Below are 19,981 nucleotides of genomic sequence, written 5' to 3' on the forward strand. Positions count from 1 at the left end.
TAATAAGTGGCATGATAATTTGTTCATCAAATTTTACATAGTCTTTACCCCTTAAATTTTACAACCAAAAGTACGTCCAATAGCCTTTACCCCTTGAAATTTACAATCAAAAAAAAACTGCAACTCTAACAGATGATAAGAATCAGATACTAACAGGAAATAAGTGAAGTACCATGTGCTCAGTCCGGCATAATCCAATCCCTTCGGCACCATTATTTCTAGCTGTTAACGCATCCTCTGGTGTATCTGCATTGGCCATGACCTTTACAGCAATAGCACATCAGTCTATTAGTGAGAATGTAGCTTAAATTGATGACGTACCCCATGATCTAATTGTTTTTCTAGAAAAAGCCTTTTGGTGAAATTGACATAGAGAAAGTTGTGAAAATTATCGTTCCTTCTCTCAACAGAAGTCGCTAATACTTTCGGATTCGGAGGAATAAAGCTATTGTAAGGTCATTAATTACTTCTACATTCAGAGCTTTATATATACCACCCACACACGTATTATCCATGCATGACTTTGATAGAATATTGAACATTTGTTGTGATGACCAAGTCTAAAGTCAAGTGCAGGGCATTAAGAAAAATAAGATCAACTTGTAGAACCTTAAGTTTCCGTATGCTATCAGCCCAGGACATAAAGACTTCCAGATCTCTGCTCAGAGCAGGAGGAGACAGTGGTTCTTTCCCTAGGATCACTTCACCAGTAGATCCATTAAGAGAAAGCCATTCACCTTCTGATATCACTTTGTTTCCAACCACAAGAACCTGGACAATGAACAGTAGATCTGAATCATCATATCCAACGATCAATGATTATGTCATTGGCGAAAATTTAGCAGAGAACTTACCTTGTTATTTTCATTCACTTGGATCTCAGAGCATCCTGAAATACAACACTTCCCCCAGCCGCGCGCCACGACGGCAGCATGAGATGTCATTCCACCCCTAGCAGTCAAGATTCCAGCAGCTGCATGCATGCCCCCTATATCCTCTGGGCTAGTTTCAGTCCTCACCTATGAAATGCATTACACTATATGTCAATAAGTTGGGCACGAGGTAATTAGCTCTCTCACACAACTTCAAGAAGATAGACAAGTACTCTAACCTATCTTTTTCTAAATGGTGCGATAAGAAGTCCACGAATATTTGATTGCATCATTTCTTTGTTTTATGAAATTCTAGGTGTATCGAGCTTCTATGGTCTTTTCATGTTTCTTGAATCCAGATATATGTATCCTTGCCATATTTCCCTCGTGATATTTATGTAATAGCTAAAGATATCTGTTTTAGTAATTTGACTTTGCAGGGTTCTTATGTGTCTAATCTCCTAGTCAGCATAGTGCTAGGTATGGTGCTGACATCTATATACTCTCACTAGATGTATAAAATTGATTCCATCAGATAAAGCACTCTAGCTGTTAGAACAAAATAAGAAACTGAATGCTTGAGTACCTGGTTATTGACATTCATGTGAAATGTGACATAACAAAGGGAAAAAAAGATAGTGCTTAGCTACGAGGTTGACTTTTAGATGAAAGATTGATCAGCCAAATCCAATTTTAATAAATAGAAGCAGCAGTTTATTTTATGGAAAAAAATAGGGTTTCAGACATTCAATGTCTTATGGGAGAAGATAGTTACAAGTAGTTAGCTAGTTAGTTGAAGTTGTTAGCTGAATTTCAGGCAATTGAGTTAGTTGCTTGCTATTTCCATGTATTTTGAAATTTATTAGTCTCATAATTCCAACTATTTGTTTTTCAAAGTTTGAACTTATAGCCTTCATCTCCAAGCAACAACTAAATCTAAGTTTAGCAATTTGAATTTTCTGCAATACAGCTCAATTTATCATTCTTCCAAACTTTCAATCAGTGGGTAAGATGAGCCCATGTCCATCTGGAAGAGCCAGTCAACCAGACAGTTTCTGTAACCTTCTCCTAACTACTAAAGAGCTAGCACCCTCTTGAGAAGTAGAAATAGATCTTGATTTTGGATTTGTCTAAAAAATGTTGATTACAAGAAGAAAATAAAAAAGCCTGTGATATGTCATAGCTAGTAACCAGGTAAACCTCGTCATAAAATAATTATGCAGGGGTTATTAGATTAGTGACAGAAAAATAACAGATAAGCATACCAGAATGACACTCCTCCCTTGAGCGTGAGAGGCTTCAGCATCATCAGAATTGAAAACAATCTGCCCCACAGCAGCTCCAGGAGATGCTGGAAGTCCACAGGTGATCACTTTTTCTTTATATGCAGAAGGGTCTTCAAACTAATATATTCACAAACCAGCATCAGAATGATTCCTATCCATGACTAGTATGATACTGTGTTGCAAAGGTAAATAATATAGGTATTGGATTACATCGAAGTGGCCTGTAATACCAAGGTTGTGTTTGGGATGAAATTAGGGGGGAGGGGAGGGGAGGGGGTGGCGGCTAGGAACTAGGATGAATACTATAACTACCACTTACGTGCATATGGTTACTTATGCTAGTAGTATCGAATTAAAGCTCTGGTCTCTCCAATTCTTTTTGGATAATAACTAGCTTTTAGCCTCGGGCTATGCCCCGGGTAACTAAAATTTTAGTTTTTAAATATTTTACTATAAAATGGTAACACCAAATATCACTTGGTTTAGTAACGAAGACTTTAGTACATAAGCTTTAAGTCACGGGGTCAAATCTTATACAGCGCATTTACTAAAACAATTTGGGATTTTGTACATTATTAATGTTTCTGCATTTTCCATGTTGTACCATAGTCTTTTAAAAGTTCTACATTGTACCCTTAAATTTAGCTTTTTTAATGTATAGTGCCCGATTGCTGACTAGGTATGGTAAATTTTGTTAACTTTTTGTTATCATTAAGAGCTACCCTAACTTGTTCGTAGTTTTAATAATAAAGGATTCATTTTATACGCAAGATTAATTCATTAGATTACAAGTATAGACAAAATATTTGCTTTCGAGTTAATACCAAGGACAAAGTGCATAAAATGTGGAATTTCAAAAATATTGGGTATAACGTAGAAATTAAAGAAATACAAGGGTATAACGTAGAAGAACCCAAAAAAATTATTGCATGTAGATTTTATGGAGTAAAACACCCTAAGGAAGTGCTACACGTGGCACCATTCCTACTTCGAATCCTTCATTTACCTTATGTGTTGCATGTCGAATTGACACTTGGATCCTTCATTTCGATCCAAAAACCTGACATTTTTCTGCAAATGGAGGAATCTAATACCCGGACACTTGGATATTCTATCCGAGTCTAAGTTACATAGTCGTAGTATATGCAACATTCGGGATTTTAACAAGCCATATGCTAACTATGGTTGCGTTCTTTTAACTAGATATAAAAAAAACATATGCTAGCATATAATATGTTATTAGATTCATCTCTATGTGTATGCTCAAAATATCAACGTTTTATAATTGCTACAAATCAAAAAGTAATTATCCAAGTGGTGCATTGGCATGTGTCAAGTCATTATCTTTCATGTTGTTAAGGACTTCGGTCCACATCATATATGATGTCACCCATGTATTAAGGACTAGGGTCCATATCATATATGATGTAATATATGCACTAAGTTAGTGCTCACAGCAATCAAGAAGAATACTAGGAAGATCAGCCTAGGAATCAGTAGCACAATGATGTTTTCTATTTTGACTGTTTGCTCCTAAAAAGTTGTCTGTGTACAGCTAGCTTTCTAGCAGTTTTCTTATTGCTTCTAGGAAGCTTCCTCCAAGGAGGTTTAGGATATATAGAGCTGCAAAACATTGTAAGTCTTTTTGAGACAGAATGAATGAAAAACTACTGAAAGTTAAGCAAAATTAGCAATGCTATCTTCATGTTTGTTTTCACATTTCATGGTATCATAGCTTAGGTTCGAAAATCATCATGCTGCTCATTTCTTTTCTTCAAAAATTAATTTCTGTTTAGTAGTGTCCAGTCCTAAGTGACTGTCTCCCTATTCCAAGCTGAAAGTTTCTATCTTTTCTTTTAATCTCAAAATAGCTAAAAGGAAGAAAGATGACTACCATAGAGGCAACCAGTCCTTTATACTTACACCCATCTGATGGGAACAATTTCATTGTCATAGAAAATTTCAAGGATCTGGAACCTACAAATCCTGGAAGAGATCCATGGAAATTGCTCTTGCTTCTAAAAGGAAGGTAAGGTTTGTTACTGGATCAGAAAAGAAGAGTGCATCAAAAGGTGAAGCATGGGTAACAGCATGATAATTTCCTGGATTTTAAGTTCAGTTTCTGAATCAATCAAAAAATCGAATATGTTTGTAAATAATGCAAGTGTCATCTGGAAACAGCTTGAACAACGGTTCTCTCTTACAAATGGAAGAAAATACAAATTCAATAAAGAGTTGTATGAAACAAAACAGCAAGAAAAACGCATTAGTGAATATTATACATCCATGAGATGTACATGGGAAGAACTCGAGTCTTTAAACAATCTCCCACCTCTCACTAGCATGACCACTGAAATTAATGCTTTTGTTCAGAATCTTCAGCAAGAAGAGCAGAAGTTATTTCAGTTTCTCAATGGCTTGGATGAGTCATATGCTCCCCAAAGGAGTCAAATCCTAATGATGACACCTCTGCCAAGTGTTGAAGTGCCATGTAGCTACCTGGATCAGGAGGAAGCTCAGAGAGAAATACTTGGGCAAGTGAAAGAAGAACCAACCACTCTTGCTATGTATAGTTAGGGTACACGGGGAGAATCTGGGAGTAATTTTACCTCTCTTCTGTGTGTGGGAAGAGTGGTCATACTCAGGACAAGTGATGGTTTTTATTAGGATTTCCAACTAAGAATCCTAAGCACAAGAATCAAAATGTGTCATCTCAGTACAAGGGTAAAGGGAAGAGCAACATGAATTAGAAATGGAACAAGTGGAAAACAGGTGGTGCAAAAGTGGTTGCAAATGTTCAAGGAAACCAAACTCACAATAACGCTGGTTCTGTGTCAAGTAGTGCAACTACTATAACTGCACAGCAGCTTCTAAGGCTTCTCCCAACACCTTCAAAAGGGTGTGATACTGATGAAGAGATGGATGTGAGTTACTCGGGTATGGTTTCTTGTTACTATGCTGATCAAATGAAAATTGGTGATTGAATTGTGGATTCAGACCACATGACTGGTAGAATTGAGTTACTTAGTAATGCTTATGTAAGTAAGGGTAACTCTTTGATAAATCTTCCCATTAGAGAAACATCTAGAATCACACACACTGGAAATGTAATGCTTAAAAACAATCTTGAGCTAAAAAATGTTTTGTAGATTCCATCATTCAAACATAATTTGTTGTCTGTGAACAAGTTATGCCAAGAAAGAAACGGTAAAGCTGTGTTTCATGATAGGTATTGCATCATTCAAGATTGCAATTCTCATGAAGTAATAGGTGTAAGAAAGGGAGAACATGGTCTTTATTATCTTTTGAATGAAGATATTGAAAAAATTTAGAGGAATATCAAACATGATACACTTCGGAATGAGAAGGGCTCTGTGAAAGGAAAGGCATCTATGAATGCCTTGGTTGCAAAAAAATTCCCAGCTTTGTGAAAGGAGTCACAAAAATGAGTAGAGAAACTCTGTGGCACCATGGGACATGCTCCTCTGAAAAGAGTAGCAATGATAAAAGGAATCAAAGCAAAGCATGAGTGCAATGACATTTGCCTCACATGTCCTCTGGCTAAGTTGACCAAGCTTCCTTTCAATCAAAGTGAAGCAAGAGTTGTTGATCTGATTCACATTGATACATGGGGGCCATACAAGGTAAGCTATAAGGGAAAATTTAAATATTTTCTCACTTTGGTAGATGATTACTCTAAAGTAACATGGATACACTTACTGAAATTAAAGTCTGTGCATTTGATGCCATACAAACCTTTGTTCAGATGGCTAAGAATCAGTTTGGGAAGCAAGTGAAGGTGATAAGATCTGATAATGCTCTAGAATTTGATGACAGCAAGTGCAAGCCTTTCTTTGAGAAACTGCGAATCATTCATCAAACCTCATGTCCTGACACTCCTCAGCAGAATGGAAGGGGACTGAGAGAAAGCACAGGAATATACTTAGATGGCAAGAGCATTGAGGTTCAGTGTGCTGGTCCACCCTTACAATTTTGGGGTGACTGTGTGTTGGCAGCAACTCATATAACCAATAGATTACCTAGTGTAATTCTGAAAAATAGGTAACCTTATGAAATATTGTACAAGAAAGTCCCTGAATACAGTCACGTGAAGTGCTTTGGATGCTTGGCTTTTGCATATAATCTTGAGAGGAGGAAGGACAAGTGTCAAGCTCGAGGTGTGCCATGTATCTTTATTGCTTATCCCACTAGCCAGAAAGGTTACAGGCTACACAATCTTATGAATGGAATAACTATTGTTTCCAGACATGTAAATTTCTATGAAGAAATATATCCACAAAACTGTTTCACTCTGTCTCTTCCAAGGAGACATTGAACAAAATCAGCCTGTCAATGTGCCATATTAGTGGATAGATGATGACAGAAATGAACCAAGAAGGTTGAGTGATAATGGTGATGAAGATATAACTCATATTGACCCAAGAAGATCTACCATGGAAGTGAGAGCACCAACTTGGCACTCAGACTATCAGATTAGTGCAAAGAGTGAGTGCAACTCCTGTGACTCATAAATTCACCTGTCTTATGAATACTATTAATACAGGACCTAATCCAAGGTCTTGGTCTTTCAAGGAAGCTGCTAATCACTCACACTGGCTGGAGGCAATGAATGAAGAGATAACAGCTCTTGAAGAAAACAAGACTTGGATCATCACTGAGCTCCCACCAAGAAAGCACACTATAGGCTGCAAATGGTTATATACTACTAAGTATGACCCTCAGAGAAACACCACAAGATAAAAGTCAAGGCTAGTAGTGTTTGGGGAATAAGCAGAAGAAAGGAATTAACTATGGTGAAACTTTTGCACTAGTAGCCAAGTTGATATCAGTGAGAGCTCTACTTGCAAAGCTATACAAGGATGGTTCACACATCAAATGGATTTGAAAAATGCTTTCCTACATGGGAAGCTTGAAGAAACAGTGTACATGAAGATGCCTCCAGGGTATCAAAGGGAAGGTTTCAGATTCAATAAGGTGAGGGGGAGCATATTGAGGCTTCACCATCTTCTACCAAGGTGTGTAAGTTGCTCAAGTCCCTATATGGACTCAAGCAGGCACCAAGGCAGTGGTTTGCCAAGCTAAGCATAGTGCTCAAGAAGAATGACTTTAATCAGTCAAAAGTTGATTACTCTCTTTTCACTAAGCAAAATCAAGATGGATTTGTTGCAATACTTGCACATATTGATGACCTAATTCTCACAGGTAACAATATGCAAGTTATTTAGGATGCCAAAGTCATGTTAAATCATGAATTCAAAATGAAAGACCTAGGTGAGCTTAGGTACTTTCTTGGCATTGAAGTGGACAGAAGCTCTCAGGAAATCTTCTTATCCCAAAAGAAATACATCAATATGACATGAAGAAGTGCAAAGACTTCCTATGGACTCTCATGTAAAACTTTTGAGTACTACTGGTGAGCCTCTTCCACATACTGAAATATATCAGAGGCTTGTAGGTAAATTGATTTACCTAATCCTCATATATTGCATACAGTGTCTATTGTCCATGTTCTGAGTCAGTTCATGCATTCTCCAACATGTGTGCATTTTCAAGCAGCAAAAAGGGTTCTAAGATATCTAGCTGGGTCTCCAGATCAAGGTATCCTACTTGCATCACACTCAGCCAAATTACAAGCTTATTTTGACAGTGGGCTGGATGCCCCAATACCAGAAGATCAATTTCAGGTTTTTGTCTTCTTCTTGGCGAGTCCCTAATTGCTTGGAAATCTAAGAGACGAACTGTAGTGGCAAGATCTAGGTTAAGTATAGATTTATGGCCATGGCTATGTGAAGTCCTATAGGTGAAGCAACTATTGAAAGAGCTGGGGTTAAAACATCTTGAATCTACTCCTATCCTGTGTGATAATCAGGCTGTTCTTGCCATAGCAGTTAATCCATTTCATCATGAAAATACAAAACATGTTGAAATTGATTGTCGTTTCATTAGAGAACAAGCTGCTGCTGGTCTATTTATGCACTAAGTTAATGCTCACAGCAGTCAAGAAGAATACTAGGAAGATCAGCCTAGGAATCAGTAGCACAATGATGTTTTCTATTTTGTCTTTTTGCTCCTAAAAGTTGTCGTGTACAGCTGGCTTTCTAGCCGTTTTCTTGTTGCTTCTAGGAAGCTTCCTCCAAGGAGGTTTAGGATATATAAGGCTGCTAAACATTGTAAGTCTTTTTAAGACAGAATGAATGAAAAACTACCGAAAGTTAAGCAAAATTAGCAACGTTATCTTCATGTTTGTTTTCACATGTCTTGTGAATCAAAGGTAGTGTATGACTCAGTGTATGGTAACGCGGGATGGAGCCACGTTTTTCGATCTGCGTCGTTCGTTCCCTATCGCAGAACGAACGCAACCTAGATCGGTTGGAGTCGCGCATATGATCGATGATGACGGCGTTCCAATTCTTAAGGCCCACAATGATAAAATTCTGGAACCCGGAAGTTGTGCCAGGGAGGAAAGATGGTGTTTGGGGCAGGAGAATTACCGGAGAGGAGAAACGAAGCTAGGAAGAAGATGACTCACTCAAAAAGTGGTTTTAATGAGTCACAACTTACATGATTCCTTTCCTTATCCTTTTTACTACTGTTATCGGGATCATACTTTGAATCGTAGGGATTGGTAGAATTGAATTGCTGGGATGGGATCGTAGGATCGTAAGATCCTACAATTCAGTGACATAGAGATAATTATACTAGAATATAGTGAGAACCTCATGTTAAAAATTTACACATATTGATAATGACTTTTTTAATTAGCAAATGGTGATAGTTATTCAGTATTAAAATATTGAAGTAACATGCGACCAAAATCTAATATGAGAAAGATAATATGTGAAATTACTTTATGATTTTTATACGATAGGATGATTGTAGAGTCGTAGGATCGTAGATTCGTGTTAAGATCCTACCATGTGATTTTTTGTGGCTGGGTAGGATCGAAATATCCTACAAAATTAAGATCCTATGTATGATCAGGATCGGTGAGGTCCTTTAGGATCGTAAAATCGTAGGATTGTAAGATCCAAATCGGGATTTTAACAACGGTAAAATTCATTCTCATCTCTCCTGTAAATATGCATTCTCATATGAACTCACTTGTATATATTATATATATATACACACACACACATACATACATATATAGTATTTTCGCACACATCGCACCCGATTCACTCAAGCTAGCATTCCACGCATCCGAATTTGTACCCCTTTTCGAACCGTACCACGTCCCTTGTAACATTGGCATGACTACCTCCATTCCAAAAAAACCCTCCCTCTTTCGGTTCTAGTCATTTTAGTAAAGTTTTTTCCTATTCTGCTTTATTCCATTTTTGGTAACATTTTTCCCACTTTTCCCCTCCCATACCCCATCACATGCGTCCCTGTTTCTAGCGACTTTCCCTCCCCAAAACACAAAATTCAAACAAAGGACCCTATTTTCTAGTGACTCTCTCCAGTCCTTAGTTCATGGATCTACATCTTATTTTGGAACAATAGGATTTCTCGTGTATTAGAATTTGGAAGGACGTTGTCTGCATCATTTGCTAACAAATGTTGTTGGGAAAGTAGGTAAACTTGTTGAAAGTGGGAATTGGAAGATTTTTAAAAACAATTGTAGCATATTCCAAAAATTTAAGGAGGGTTTGGTCATAAATCAATAAAGAGAACAAACGCAAAAACATCGGCCAATATCATAGAATTATGGGAGTCGATTTTGAAAATGGATGTAGGTGTAATGAATCAACCTAGGGAGAGGGGTACTTTTGGTATTATAATAATTAGTTAGATTTTAGTAGTAGCTTGAAGAATAAGCTAGGGAGTTAGGGAGTAAATATCTCTATAAATAGAATGGAATAGGGAGAGAAAAAGGAGGTTGAATATTGAGTATATTTTGGGTGAACTTTTAAGAGTTCAATGGGAGAGAACAAGCCTCTCGAAAGCTTGTAATTATCAACTTGTTTTACTGTTTTTCAAGAAAACTATCAATCTAGTCCATTTTACTTCTTAATCTTCTTCTCTAATCTGTCCTAGTGATGTCAGTTCATCACAAATGGTATCAGAGCTGACATCACTAGGACAGATTAGAGAAGAAGATTAAGAAGTAAAATGGACTTGATTGATAGTTTTCTTGAAAAACAGTAAAACAAGTTGATAATTACAAGCTTTCGAGAGGCTTGTTCTCTCCCATTGAACTCTTAAAAGTTCACCCAAAATATACTCAATATTCAACCTCCTTTTTCTCTCCCTATTCCATTCTATTTATAGAGATATTTACTCCCTAACTCCCTAGCTTATTCTTCAAGCTACTACTAAAATCTAACTAATTATTATAATACCAAAAGTACCCCTCTCCCTAGGTTGATTCATTACATTACCGGCCGCCCAAACATTCACCTTGTCCTCAAGGTGGATAGTAATTTGCACTCAATTCCAAGCATTGTCCCCGATAGTCAATGTCCCACTTGTTGTCACCTTTGAATCCATATGTTTGTCTCTTCTCCTGTTCTTCTGCTAGCTTAGAGAAAAATGGGCTACAGTGTGGTGAGAAAATTTGGATGAGATTAGGGATCGTTAGTATGGGTTGATTGGCTAGAAGAAGAGTGGAAAAATGATGGTTGATAAAATGGGTGTTGATTATAGCAAGGAAAGTCTTGGGCCTTAACCCATTGGGTTCGGTAAGGCTGTGAAAATCAAAAGGGTTATGTTTGGATGTCTGGGTGGAATTAATTGAACTTGGGTTGGCCTTATTTTTAAGCTGAGAATTAAAATATTTAGATTCTTGAACTTGGTTGGAGTAATTGGGCTTAGTTTGAAAAGGCCCAGTTGACATTACATCAGCAACTTTAATTAAGTTGTTGTGGATTTTCCCTTCACATTTAAATGCACGTGGTCCCAGTTGCTCTTTTCCCTTTGCACTGTAACCTGCTGACTCATCTACATGGCGATTTACAGTGTTACCCCTTCCACCATAATCCAGAATTTCCACTTTCTTCTCCAAGGGTTTAGAGGTTTCGAGATTTCTCTGGTTCTCAGACTTTAACATAGAGTCTAACATGAGGTCCCACCAAGTTCTATCTCCGACAAATTTTCCGGGAAGACCTCGGCGAGCGCCTCCAGTATGCTGAAAACGGGCATTCTCACCGGAATAATATCTAGATCTGCCCTGCGTGCCTTCTCGCCTGAGTTTGAGGCTGCGATTTAGATCGTCCCCGCCACCAGCACTTCCATCTTCATCGTCAATCCACTCATCAACACTACAGAGACCACCACCAGATCTACTACCCTCTTCAGAACTTCCACCGCTACTAATACCGGGACCACCACTAGATCCAGAGCCCCCAGCACCTCCCCTCTCAAATAATCCTCCCTTTAGATTAGGGTCATTTCTGAATCTACCACCAACAAGGACTCCATTAGATTGGCCGGCGAAACTACCATGTCCTCCGCCGGTGAATCCACCACTGAAATCTCCCTTTGCGAAATTCCTCCCTCTATCAAGTTGGCCTTCTCCCACAATATGACTTCGTCCACTACCACCGGATACTCCATTTTTGTCATTGCACATATTTCCACCAAGACTACCAAACCCTGTCTTCTTCGGATCTGGTGTCTCACACACCGGTGACCACTTCCTTCTCTCAAGCTTAGGTGAGGATGATGTTAATTGATAATTTTCAATTACTTCCTCGCCTGAAGGTTGAAAATCAGTGGTTGTTGACTTCACTTGGTGGCTGATTTCAGTTTCTTCCTCCGCCTTGAGCTCTTCTCGGAGCAAGGCTAACTCCTGTCTGAGTGGAGCTAACGCCTTGCTGACAATTCCTTTGATGTCCTCGCACAACTTCTTTGTAATCTCCTGCATTTTGGCTTCAAACTGTTGTGAAAACAGTTTGTTGTTCACCACCACCAAAGCTTCACGTTCAACAGTAGCTTGGCCACCGAGGACCGTACCGCTCTGATACCATTTGTGATGAACTGACATCACTAGGACAGATTAGAGAAGAAGATTAAGGTAAAATGGACTTGATTGATAGTTTTCTTGAAAAACAGTAAAACAAGTTTGATAATTACAAGCTTTCGAGAGGCTTGTTCTCTCCCATTGAACTCTTAAAAGTTCACCCAAAATATACTCAATATTCAACCTCCTTTTTCTCTCCCTATTCCATTCTATTTATAGAGATATTTACTCCCTAACTCCCTAGCTTATTCTTCAAGCTACTACTAAAATCTAACTAATTATTATAATACCAAAAGTACCCCTCTCCCTAGGTTGATTCATTACAGTAGGATTGTTGTACAATAGTATGATATTGGAGTGGCTAAGAAAGAAGGTACAATTATTTTTTAAGGACTAGTAGTAATAATAATAATAATAATAACTTATCATTGTCCTTAAACATAATAAAATATTTCTTTTCTTTTTAGTTTTTATTATGTCTGCTAAGTGCTAAACATAACATATGTTTGTTGAACTCAACTTATTTTAGCAAAACATAACTTATTTTTACTAATCTTATTTTTTCTTAACTTAACTTAATTTTACTGAAGCTTATTTATTTGGTTGAGGAGAATAGACCCAAAATTTTTCGTTTCTTTACTATTTAATCCTACTAGTTAGATAAGAGCAAAAATATCGTCCTTTTTTCATTTGAGAAAATTTTAACCTGGAAGACACTTGTTTGAATTAACATGAAATTGTCCAATATATAGTGATGCTTTATTAGAGCAACTTTAGCTATCAATGGATATCTACTTGGTGAATACTATGTCTCCCAGGCTCTAAATGCACCAGTCTCTTTAGATTTTTAAATAGTGGTAAGGTAGAAAACATTCTGTTGTGGAAGTATATATTAATTAGGAAAAATTATTTTTAATAATTTAACCTTTGCGCGTTCTTCTTAAAATAAGTCAACCTTTCGATTAACTATGAATAAGTTAACCTTATATCTATTTTTGCTATAAATGAGTTAAATTACAACGCCATCCTATTAAAATGCGACACGTATCACAATTTCAACATCATTAACTCGTTTACAGCATAAGTAGATACATGGTTAACTTATTCTAAGATAATCAGTATATTGACTTATCTTGAGAAGATCAATCAAAGGTTGACTTATTAAAAATAATTTTTCCTATTAATTAATAATGTCATGGTTGGATTTATATATCTTTGTTCCTTCTCTTATTCTTCAGGCTGATTCTCTAATATGATTACTCATTTGTTTATTTACATTTTTCTCTATCCTTATAATGTTTAATACTGGGGGAAGATGGCTGGGCAAGGGCCAAGGGGAGACCACAAACAAGAGGATATGATTTTATTACAATTTAAAAAATAAATCCTTAAGAGGTTTAAGTCATACTTGATTACTTTGGGAAGTTACCTCTAATTGGTAGGATTATTCTAAGATCTCGTAAAGTTGGAATTATCTTGGGAAGATCAACATAGTTATCATTATTCCTATCAATTATTCCATTTAACTTTTATCAATAAGCTTTGATACCTTTTTCCGGAGGAAATAGTAAGGTTTAACAGGACCATATAACAGTCTCTTTTCAAAATCCAGAATGAAAAGAGGGTTAATGCAGGGTTTCCCCACTCCAAGGTGTTCCAGAAGATGTATATAGTAATAAAGTTTGATCAACCATGCATTACACATTGTTACATATTATTAAAAAGTTTTAAGAGGTGACTTTTCTATAGCATATAACAATTAAAGGAACACTAGTGTCCAAACACCCCGAAGTACAACCAATACAGAAAGAAAGCTATACCTGCGGATGAAGAAGTTGGTCAAGATGCTGTGGTTCTACCATCTTGATGGCAATACGAGTATCAACAATTCCTTCATTCACCATGTCAACAGCTATCTTCACTGCACTTTTTCCAGTTCGCTTACCAGATCGGCATTGCAACATCCACAGCCTATTTTCTTGAACAGTGAATTCAATATCCTGTGTTAACATGAATGGGCCCACCAAATTGATCATCGCAACAAATTCAAAACTTCTTGTTAAGGAAACTTCCCCGCTATGCTGAGCGCCAATGTGGACAAGCAAGTAAAAGTAAATTTATGTACACTAATTAATTATTAGTTATTACCATCATATCCTTGTAATGTTGTTCTAAAATTTCACAGTTCTCCACAAGTTCTCTGTAAGCTTCAGGCATGCAGTTCTTCATCGTATCCAAGTCTTGTGGTGTTCTAATGCCAGCTACTACATCTTCTCCCTGAGGTTGTGATGGCATAGTACCGATGGAAATATGAAAAATAAGCAAAATCAATGTTCTCTAATTTTGTACAGGTTTATAGACATACCTGAGCATTAACCAAAAACTCTCCATAAAGCTTATTTTCACCAGTGCTTGGGTTACGAGTAAAAAGAACGCCTGTCCCTGAAGTATTTCCCATGTTACCAAACACCATAGACTGAATATTAACTGCAGTCCCTTTCAACCCATTAATCTGGTTGATGTTTCGATATTTAACAGCTCTTGGACTGTCCCAGGAATCAAACACTGCTTGAATGGCTAGCTGAAGTTGTTTCTCTGGATCTACAAATTATTTAACATGGCACAAGATAAGGAATTCAAGATCTGAAATAATCTAAATGAATCTAGATGTCGAAAGTGGTGAGTTATGTCCTGAAATTTAATCAGCACTGTAGGATAAGAAGAGGGAGAACAGAAAGTTGTATTTCATACCAGCAGGGAAATGCTCTCCTTTTCTTTCAAGATACACATTCTTGTACTGCTCTACGAGCTCTTTCAGATCAGAAGCAGTTAGCTCAGAGTCAAGTTTAACTCCTTTAGCTTGCTTCAACTTTTCTAATTTCTCCTCGAATGACGAATGAGGGATACCCATTACCTTAAAAAAGAAACAGTGGAATTCAGCTAGAGAATCCATTGATGCAAAATTTGAAGCCCTATATCTTACGCACGACTATGTAAGCAACCTTTGGAGAGCTAAAATACAAGCATTTCACAGATCATAAGTTTGCTATATTTCCTTAACATTGACTGCTGTGTTAAGTTTTAGATGCTTCTGAATGTGAAAACAAGCATTCTACAGAAACTAGGAGAAACTACACAGAGGAAAACACTTACTACACCACCAAACATGTCCAGGAAACGCCTAAATGAGTCATAGGCAAACCGTTCTCCACTTTTTGCTGCCAGGCCTAGAACCACTTCATCATTAAGTCCAAGGTTGAGGACAGTGTCCATCATCCCTGGCATAGAAATCTGTAGATATAAAATTTCGGACTTTTATTAGGGAACAAAGATGCAAGCATGACAATTGAAGGAAGAGTTCTTTATAATTTTGAAGAAAAATCTCGTCAGGTTCTATTACCCACACATATCAATCATAAAAAAAAAAAAAATCTCGTACCGCAGCACCAGAACGAACTGAAAGTAGAAGAGGCTTTAAAGGGTCTCCAAGGTAAGCTCCCATGTCATTCTCTACCACTCTCAAACCCTTCAGGATTTCCTCCCACAAACTTTCAAGAATGCTCTTGCCATTGTCCTGATACTCTTGGCATGCTTCTGTCGAAATGGTCAAACCAGGTGGAACAGATAAGCCTATGCTGGCCATTTCTGCAAGATTTGCTCCTTTACCTCCCAACTACATTTTGAGAAATGGAGATATCTCAGCATCACGAAGAATGATATACTTCTTAGTAAAGTGTTAAGGATTATTGTCAACAACTTTGGCTGGAAGACCATGCTACCCCTATGGTCTACACTTAAGCTTTTTTACATCACTCTGAGCAAGAATATTCAGTGATTAGATGCATATGTAATTAAGCATGAAAATTGTCAGTTCAATCATCAAATTCTTATACGTCAACATCCAAATGACTTACCAATGACTTCATGTTTCTGTTTCCTTCACTTCTTCCTTTACCAAAAGTGAATACTCGCTGTATGAAGAAAGAAAGTATGATGAAACAGGAAATCTTATAGCATTTTACCTTAAGCTTTACATTAAGAAGACAAAAAATTGTAATTTCGATAAAATCATGATGTTGTTTATAAGGATTTGCAAATTTTGCGTGAGTATCAAATTCTGGATCCATATGCCTTGTTCACAACACATGCAGATACTTGTAGTGTACCTTTCTGGTGGTTGCAATTGGGTCTGAGATCAGAGCCATGACAGCTTGGGGCCTCAATGGGCTTGCAGGCTGATATGGAGGTTTCCTGTTCTGATATTGAACCCCTTGCATGCTTTTGCATTGACTACAACCATGTAGAGTTTGGTCCCTTAGAAAACCAATCTGATCTAAGTGATTCACGTTAAATAGTGTCTGTGTGCAGATATCAGGAGCAGATCTGATCAGCATTCCTTTAAAAGCAGATGCCATCTTCTGTTATAAGCTCAAGTTCTCTGTAAAAGTTGAAAAGATATTGAAAGCGAATAGATCAAATCTCAGTTATGACAGCTTTCAAAGCGATATTTGGACATCAAACAGCGCTTCCGAAAATCTAGGCAATATGTACTACTCTTTACCAAATTCAATTGCAAAATAATTTGGAATGAATGAATACTACATCCATGGTATCCTGATTTGATAAGTGATGGAAAAGCGTACTAATAAGATACCTAGGGAATTTTACCTAAGTTTTCAAGATGAGGCTTATAGTCTTATAGACAAAAACATCAAATGATCAAACCTCAAAGGGCCATTAAGCATGGAGGGCAGCAAAAAATACAAGTAAATACTGTCCTCGCCTTGATCAAGATAATTTGTTATGTACTTATTACAAATATCAACGTGTGATAGGTGATGCATCAAATGAAGCGCATTGTTCCACATATACAAGAGTGCGAGTAGAAAAAAAGAATCAAATAACAACGTGTTGACTGAAATCCAATAAGTTAATCATAAGAATGAAGCGCAATAGAAGAAATGACCAAGATAAACAGAAAAACAATAATATGACAGTAATATACAGATATAATGATATATCATAACAAAAGCGATGGAATGATACAATATGGGAAAGAAAAAAACCATATGGCATGGTTTTTCAGTGTCTCCATTGCACACTTGAATACTAGTACGATTCGAGAGCCGAGACTAATATGAGCTCTATAGACCTCGACCTGTAGCCTATTCCATATGGACCCATATTGCACGAGCTGTTATCTTATTATTTTTGAGTGAAAACAGCATTTATCTCTGATTACGGCAACAATGACACATTAGAATAAAAAATAGCAACAATCCATTTTTCTAAGAAAAATTGAATTCTCACAATAATCATGAGTTTTTGCACCTCAATCTTAACCACTTGATCCGATCCAAACCAAATAGAGGGAAGAACGAATTTTTTTTCCTGCAAAACACTTCCCTCTAAACCAAACACAACCCAGATGAGGACAAAATTGAAAGATACTTATTCCAACTTATGCATGGAAAAAAAAATTAAAAAAACAGAGATGGATATTAAATCAGTTAGACTGCAGTTTCAAAGGAAGACGAGAACATGCATGTTCAATTAAAAGCTTCCATTTAAAATTTTGTTACAAATTACTTGGAACACGAGTTTATTCACTTAAAAATCCTATTAATTTCATCAATCAGCAAAAAAAAAAAAAAAAAAAAAAAAAAAAAAAAAAAGCATATTGGTACTTACCAGTTTACTAGTGATTAGATGCTGGAGGAGGATTGAAAAACAGAGTGAAATGGCGAGTGATGACTTGAGAGTTGAGGACGATCATACGAAGGAGTGGCAAAAGAAAAAAAAAACAAGGTTGGAATGAGAGGCAGAGGAGAAAGAGTGGACTCGAAGAGTTTGAATGATGAAGAGAGAGACTAGAGTAAGAGGCTGCGAGGCAGCCAACATGTAGGACAAAGCTGTACTAGGCCAACGGCCCCATACTTTGTAACTAACAGAGCGGACTTAAACCACTTGTTAGGACACTAGTAAAAAATTTATACTTTTTCCGTTTCAAATTAAATGCAACACTTTGCATCAAAAAAATTAGATGCAACACTTTCTAAAAATAATTGTTTCAAATTAATTGTAACAATTTAATTCTTTTTATTTATGATAAAAAAAAATTGTGTGTGAAATTACTCAAATATCCTTATTAAAACTAATTAACCTTTCTTATGTTCTCCTAATGTGAACTTAAAATCAAATTAAAATCGTTTGCCTAAGTTAATGATTCCCACCAAATTTCCCATCTCACTCCTGACCTTTCAACTAACCAACCAACATTTATGATCAAACTAATTATTAGGCCCGGGCTATGTCCCGGGTAAGAAAAGTTCATTTATTAATATAATATTTTATGATAATAACACTAAATACAACTTAGTCTAGTGGTTAAGACTTTAGTATATGTACTTGAGGTCTTGAGATCAAACCCTATACTGCGCAATTTTCACAATTTTTTTATTGTACATGAATTACATGAACTAAAACTCCCTAGGGAGAGCGTCCACGTGGCACATTTTCTTGTTTATGCACGCCTTTTAATATATTTGTATAGATTGAAACTAATCATAAATGTTCATCAAAAAAACCCCAACCAACCTGATTTCTTCACCTCTCTTCAGTCGATTCTCACTCTTCATCTTCTCTCTCCTCATCTTCTTCTCTGTACATCTTCTTCTCTTTCTTACAGTTCTTCTCTCTCATCATCTTCTCACCAAAATTCATCAATGGTTAACACCCAACCACTCACTGATGCAGTTTTTGCTGCGAAATCACAAGAGGAGATGATAAGTTGCAGAAATCTTGCAAATTCAATTCACTACATTCACGACGAAAAATAACAACCATATGGACTTTTCGTCGTAAATCGGAATATATTGCGACGAGTTTCGTCCCTTATCGCAAATAACAGCATATTATTACGACCAGTCTTATTTTTTGCTGTAAATGTAGAGAATTTGGTCGCAAGAAGTTGAAATTTTCTAACAACAAGGTGGGTTGTTCTCGCGCGACTGAAATTATTGGGAAGGATTTCAAATATTGGAAACTGGTTTGCTAAACGATGCCCTAGTTTTTCCTAGTAACGCCCTATATACAGTATTCTTATACCGTATTTATATACTTGCATTTCTTTTCTCTCTCCTCCAAAGTTCGCTTCCCGCCACACCACCATCACCACCCCCACCACTGTACCCCCGACATACCACCACCACCACCGTACCTCCGACAGACCATTACCACCACGATACCTCCGACAGACCACCATTGCCACACCTCCGACAAGCAACCACCACCACCACCACCACCCCCTTCTTTCTGTTTTTTTCTTCATTTACATTGATTTTTTTTTTAAAAGAAGGGAGGCGTCCACCATGGACGCCCCACCATCGGTAGAGGCATCCATGGCAGACGCTCCACCACATGGTGAGGCGCCTGCCATGGACGCCTCCCTTCTTTTAAAAAAAAATTCAAAAAAAGGGAGGCGTCCACCATGGACGCCCCACCACCGGGGTAGGCATCCATGGCAGGCGCCTCTTCCCATGGTGGAGCGCCTGCCATGGACGCCTACCCCGCTGTTGGGGCGTCCATCACATACGCCTCCCTCTTTCTTTCTTTTTTAAAAAAAAAAACACGTTATATGGTGATGGCGTGAAGGTGGTGATGGCGATGGCGTGAAGGTGGGATGGTGATGTTGGATTGATTCTGCAATTAATTCTGGGTTTTGATCATTATGTTGGTTTTGTTTGAAATTACTGAAGATAAGTTGCTAGTGGATAATACTGATGAGGGACATCAACAACCATCTGATTCTACAATTCGATTCAGGATACACTGCAATTTGT

General features: G+C 37.3%; 1 protein-coding gene across 4 annotated transcripts in view; it reads right to left on the reverse strand.

Moving 5' to 3' along the window:
- Window positions 1-18,009, reverse strand: part of LOC104899112 (pyruvate, phosphate dikinase, chloroplastic) — a 34,374-nt gene extending 16,365 nt beyond the window's left edge. For 2 of the 4 annotated variants that reach the window (XR_008968349.1, XM_057392807.1), the window contains exons 1-13: window positions 17,832-18,009; window positions 16,307-16,578; window positions 16,055-16,111; window positions 15,580-15,813; window positions 15,294-15,431; window positions 14,892-15,054; window positions 14,506-14,741; window positions 14,289-14,417; window positions 13,961-14,140; window positions 2,138-2,275; window positions 855-1,019; window positions 610-771; window positions 173-262 (exon numbers count right to left, since the gene is read on the reverse strand). Coding sequence is in view for 3 of the 4 variants with exons in the window: in XM_057392807.1 (XP_057248790.1) it covers window positions 173-262; window positions 610-771; window positions 855-1,019; window positions 2,138-2,275; window positions 13,961-14,140; window positions 14,289-14,417; window positions 14,506-14,741; window positions 14,892-15,054; window positions 15,294-15,431; window positions 15,580-15,813; window positions 16,055-16,111; window positions 16,307-16,555 (1,941 nt within the window). In the remaining variant the exon portion in view is untranslated. The remainder of the gene's footprint in view (window positions 1-172; window positions 263-609; window positions 772-854; window positions 1,020-2,137; window positions 2,276-13,960; window positions 14,141-14,288; window positions 14,418-14,505; window positions 14,742-14,891; window positions 15,055-15,293; window positions 15,432-15,579; window positions 15,814-16,054; window positions 16,112-16,306; window positions 16,579-17,831) is intronic. The other 2 variants (XM_010686253.4, XM_048645289.2) reach the window with 2 other exon arrangements.
- Between the last annotated feature and the right edge of the window lie 1,972 nt (window positions 18,010-19,981).

Source organism: Beta vulgaris, chromosome 1 (genome assembly GCF_026745355.1).
Source record: "Beta vulgaris subsp. vulgaris cultivar EL10 chromosome 1, EL10.2, whole genome shotgun sequence".
Lineage (NCBI taxonomy): Eukaryota > Viridiplantae > Streptophyta > Magnoliopsida > Caryophyllales > Amaranthaceae > Beta > Beta vulgaris.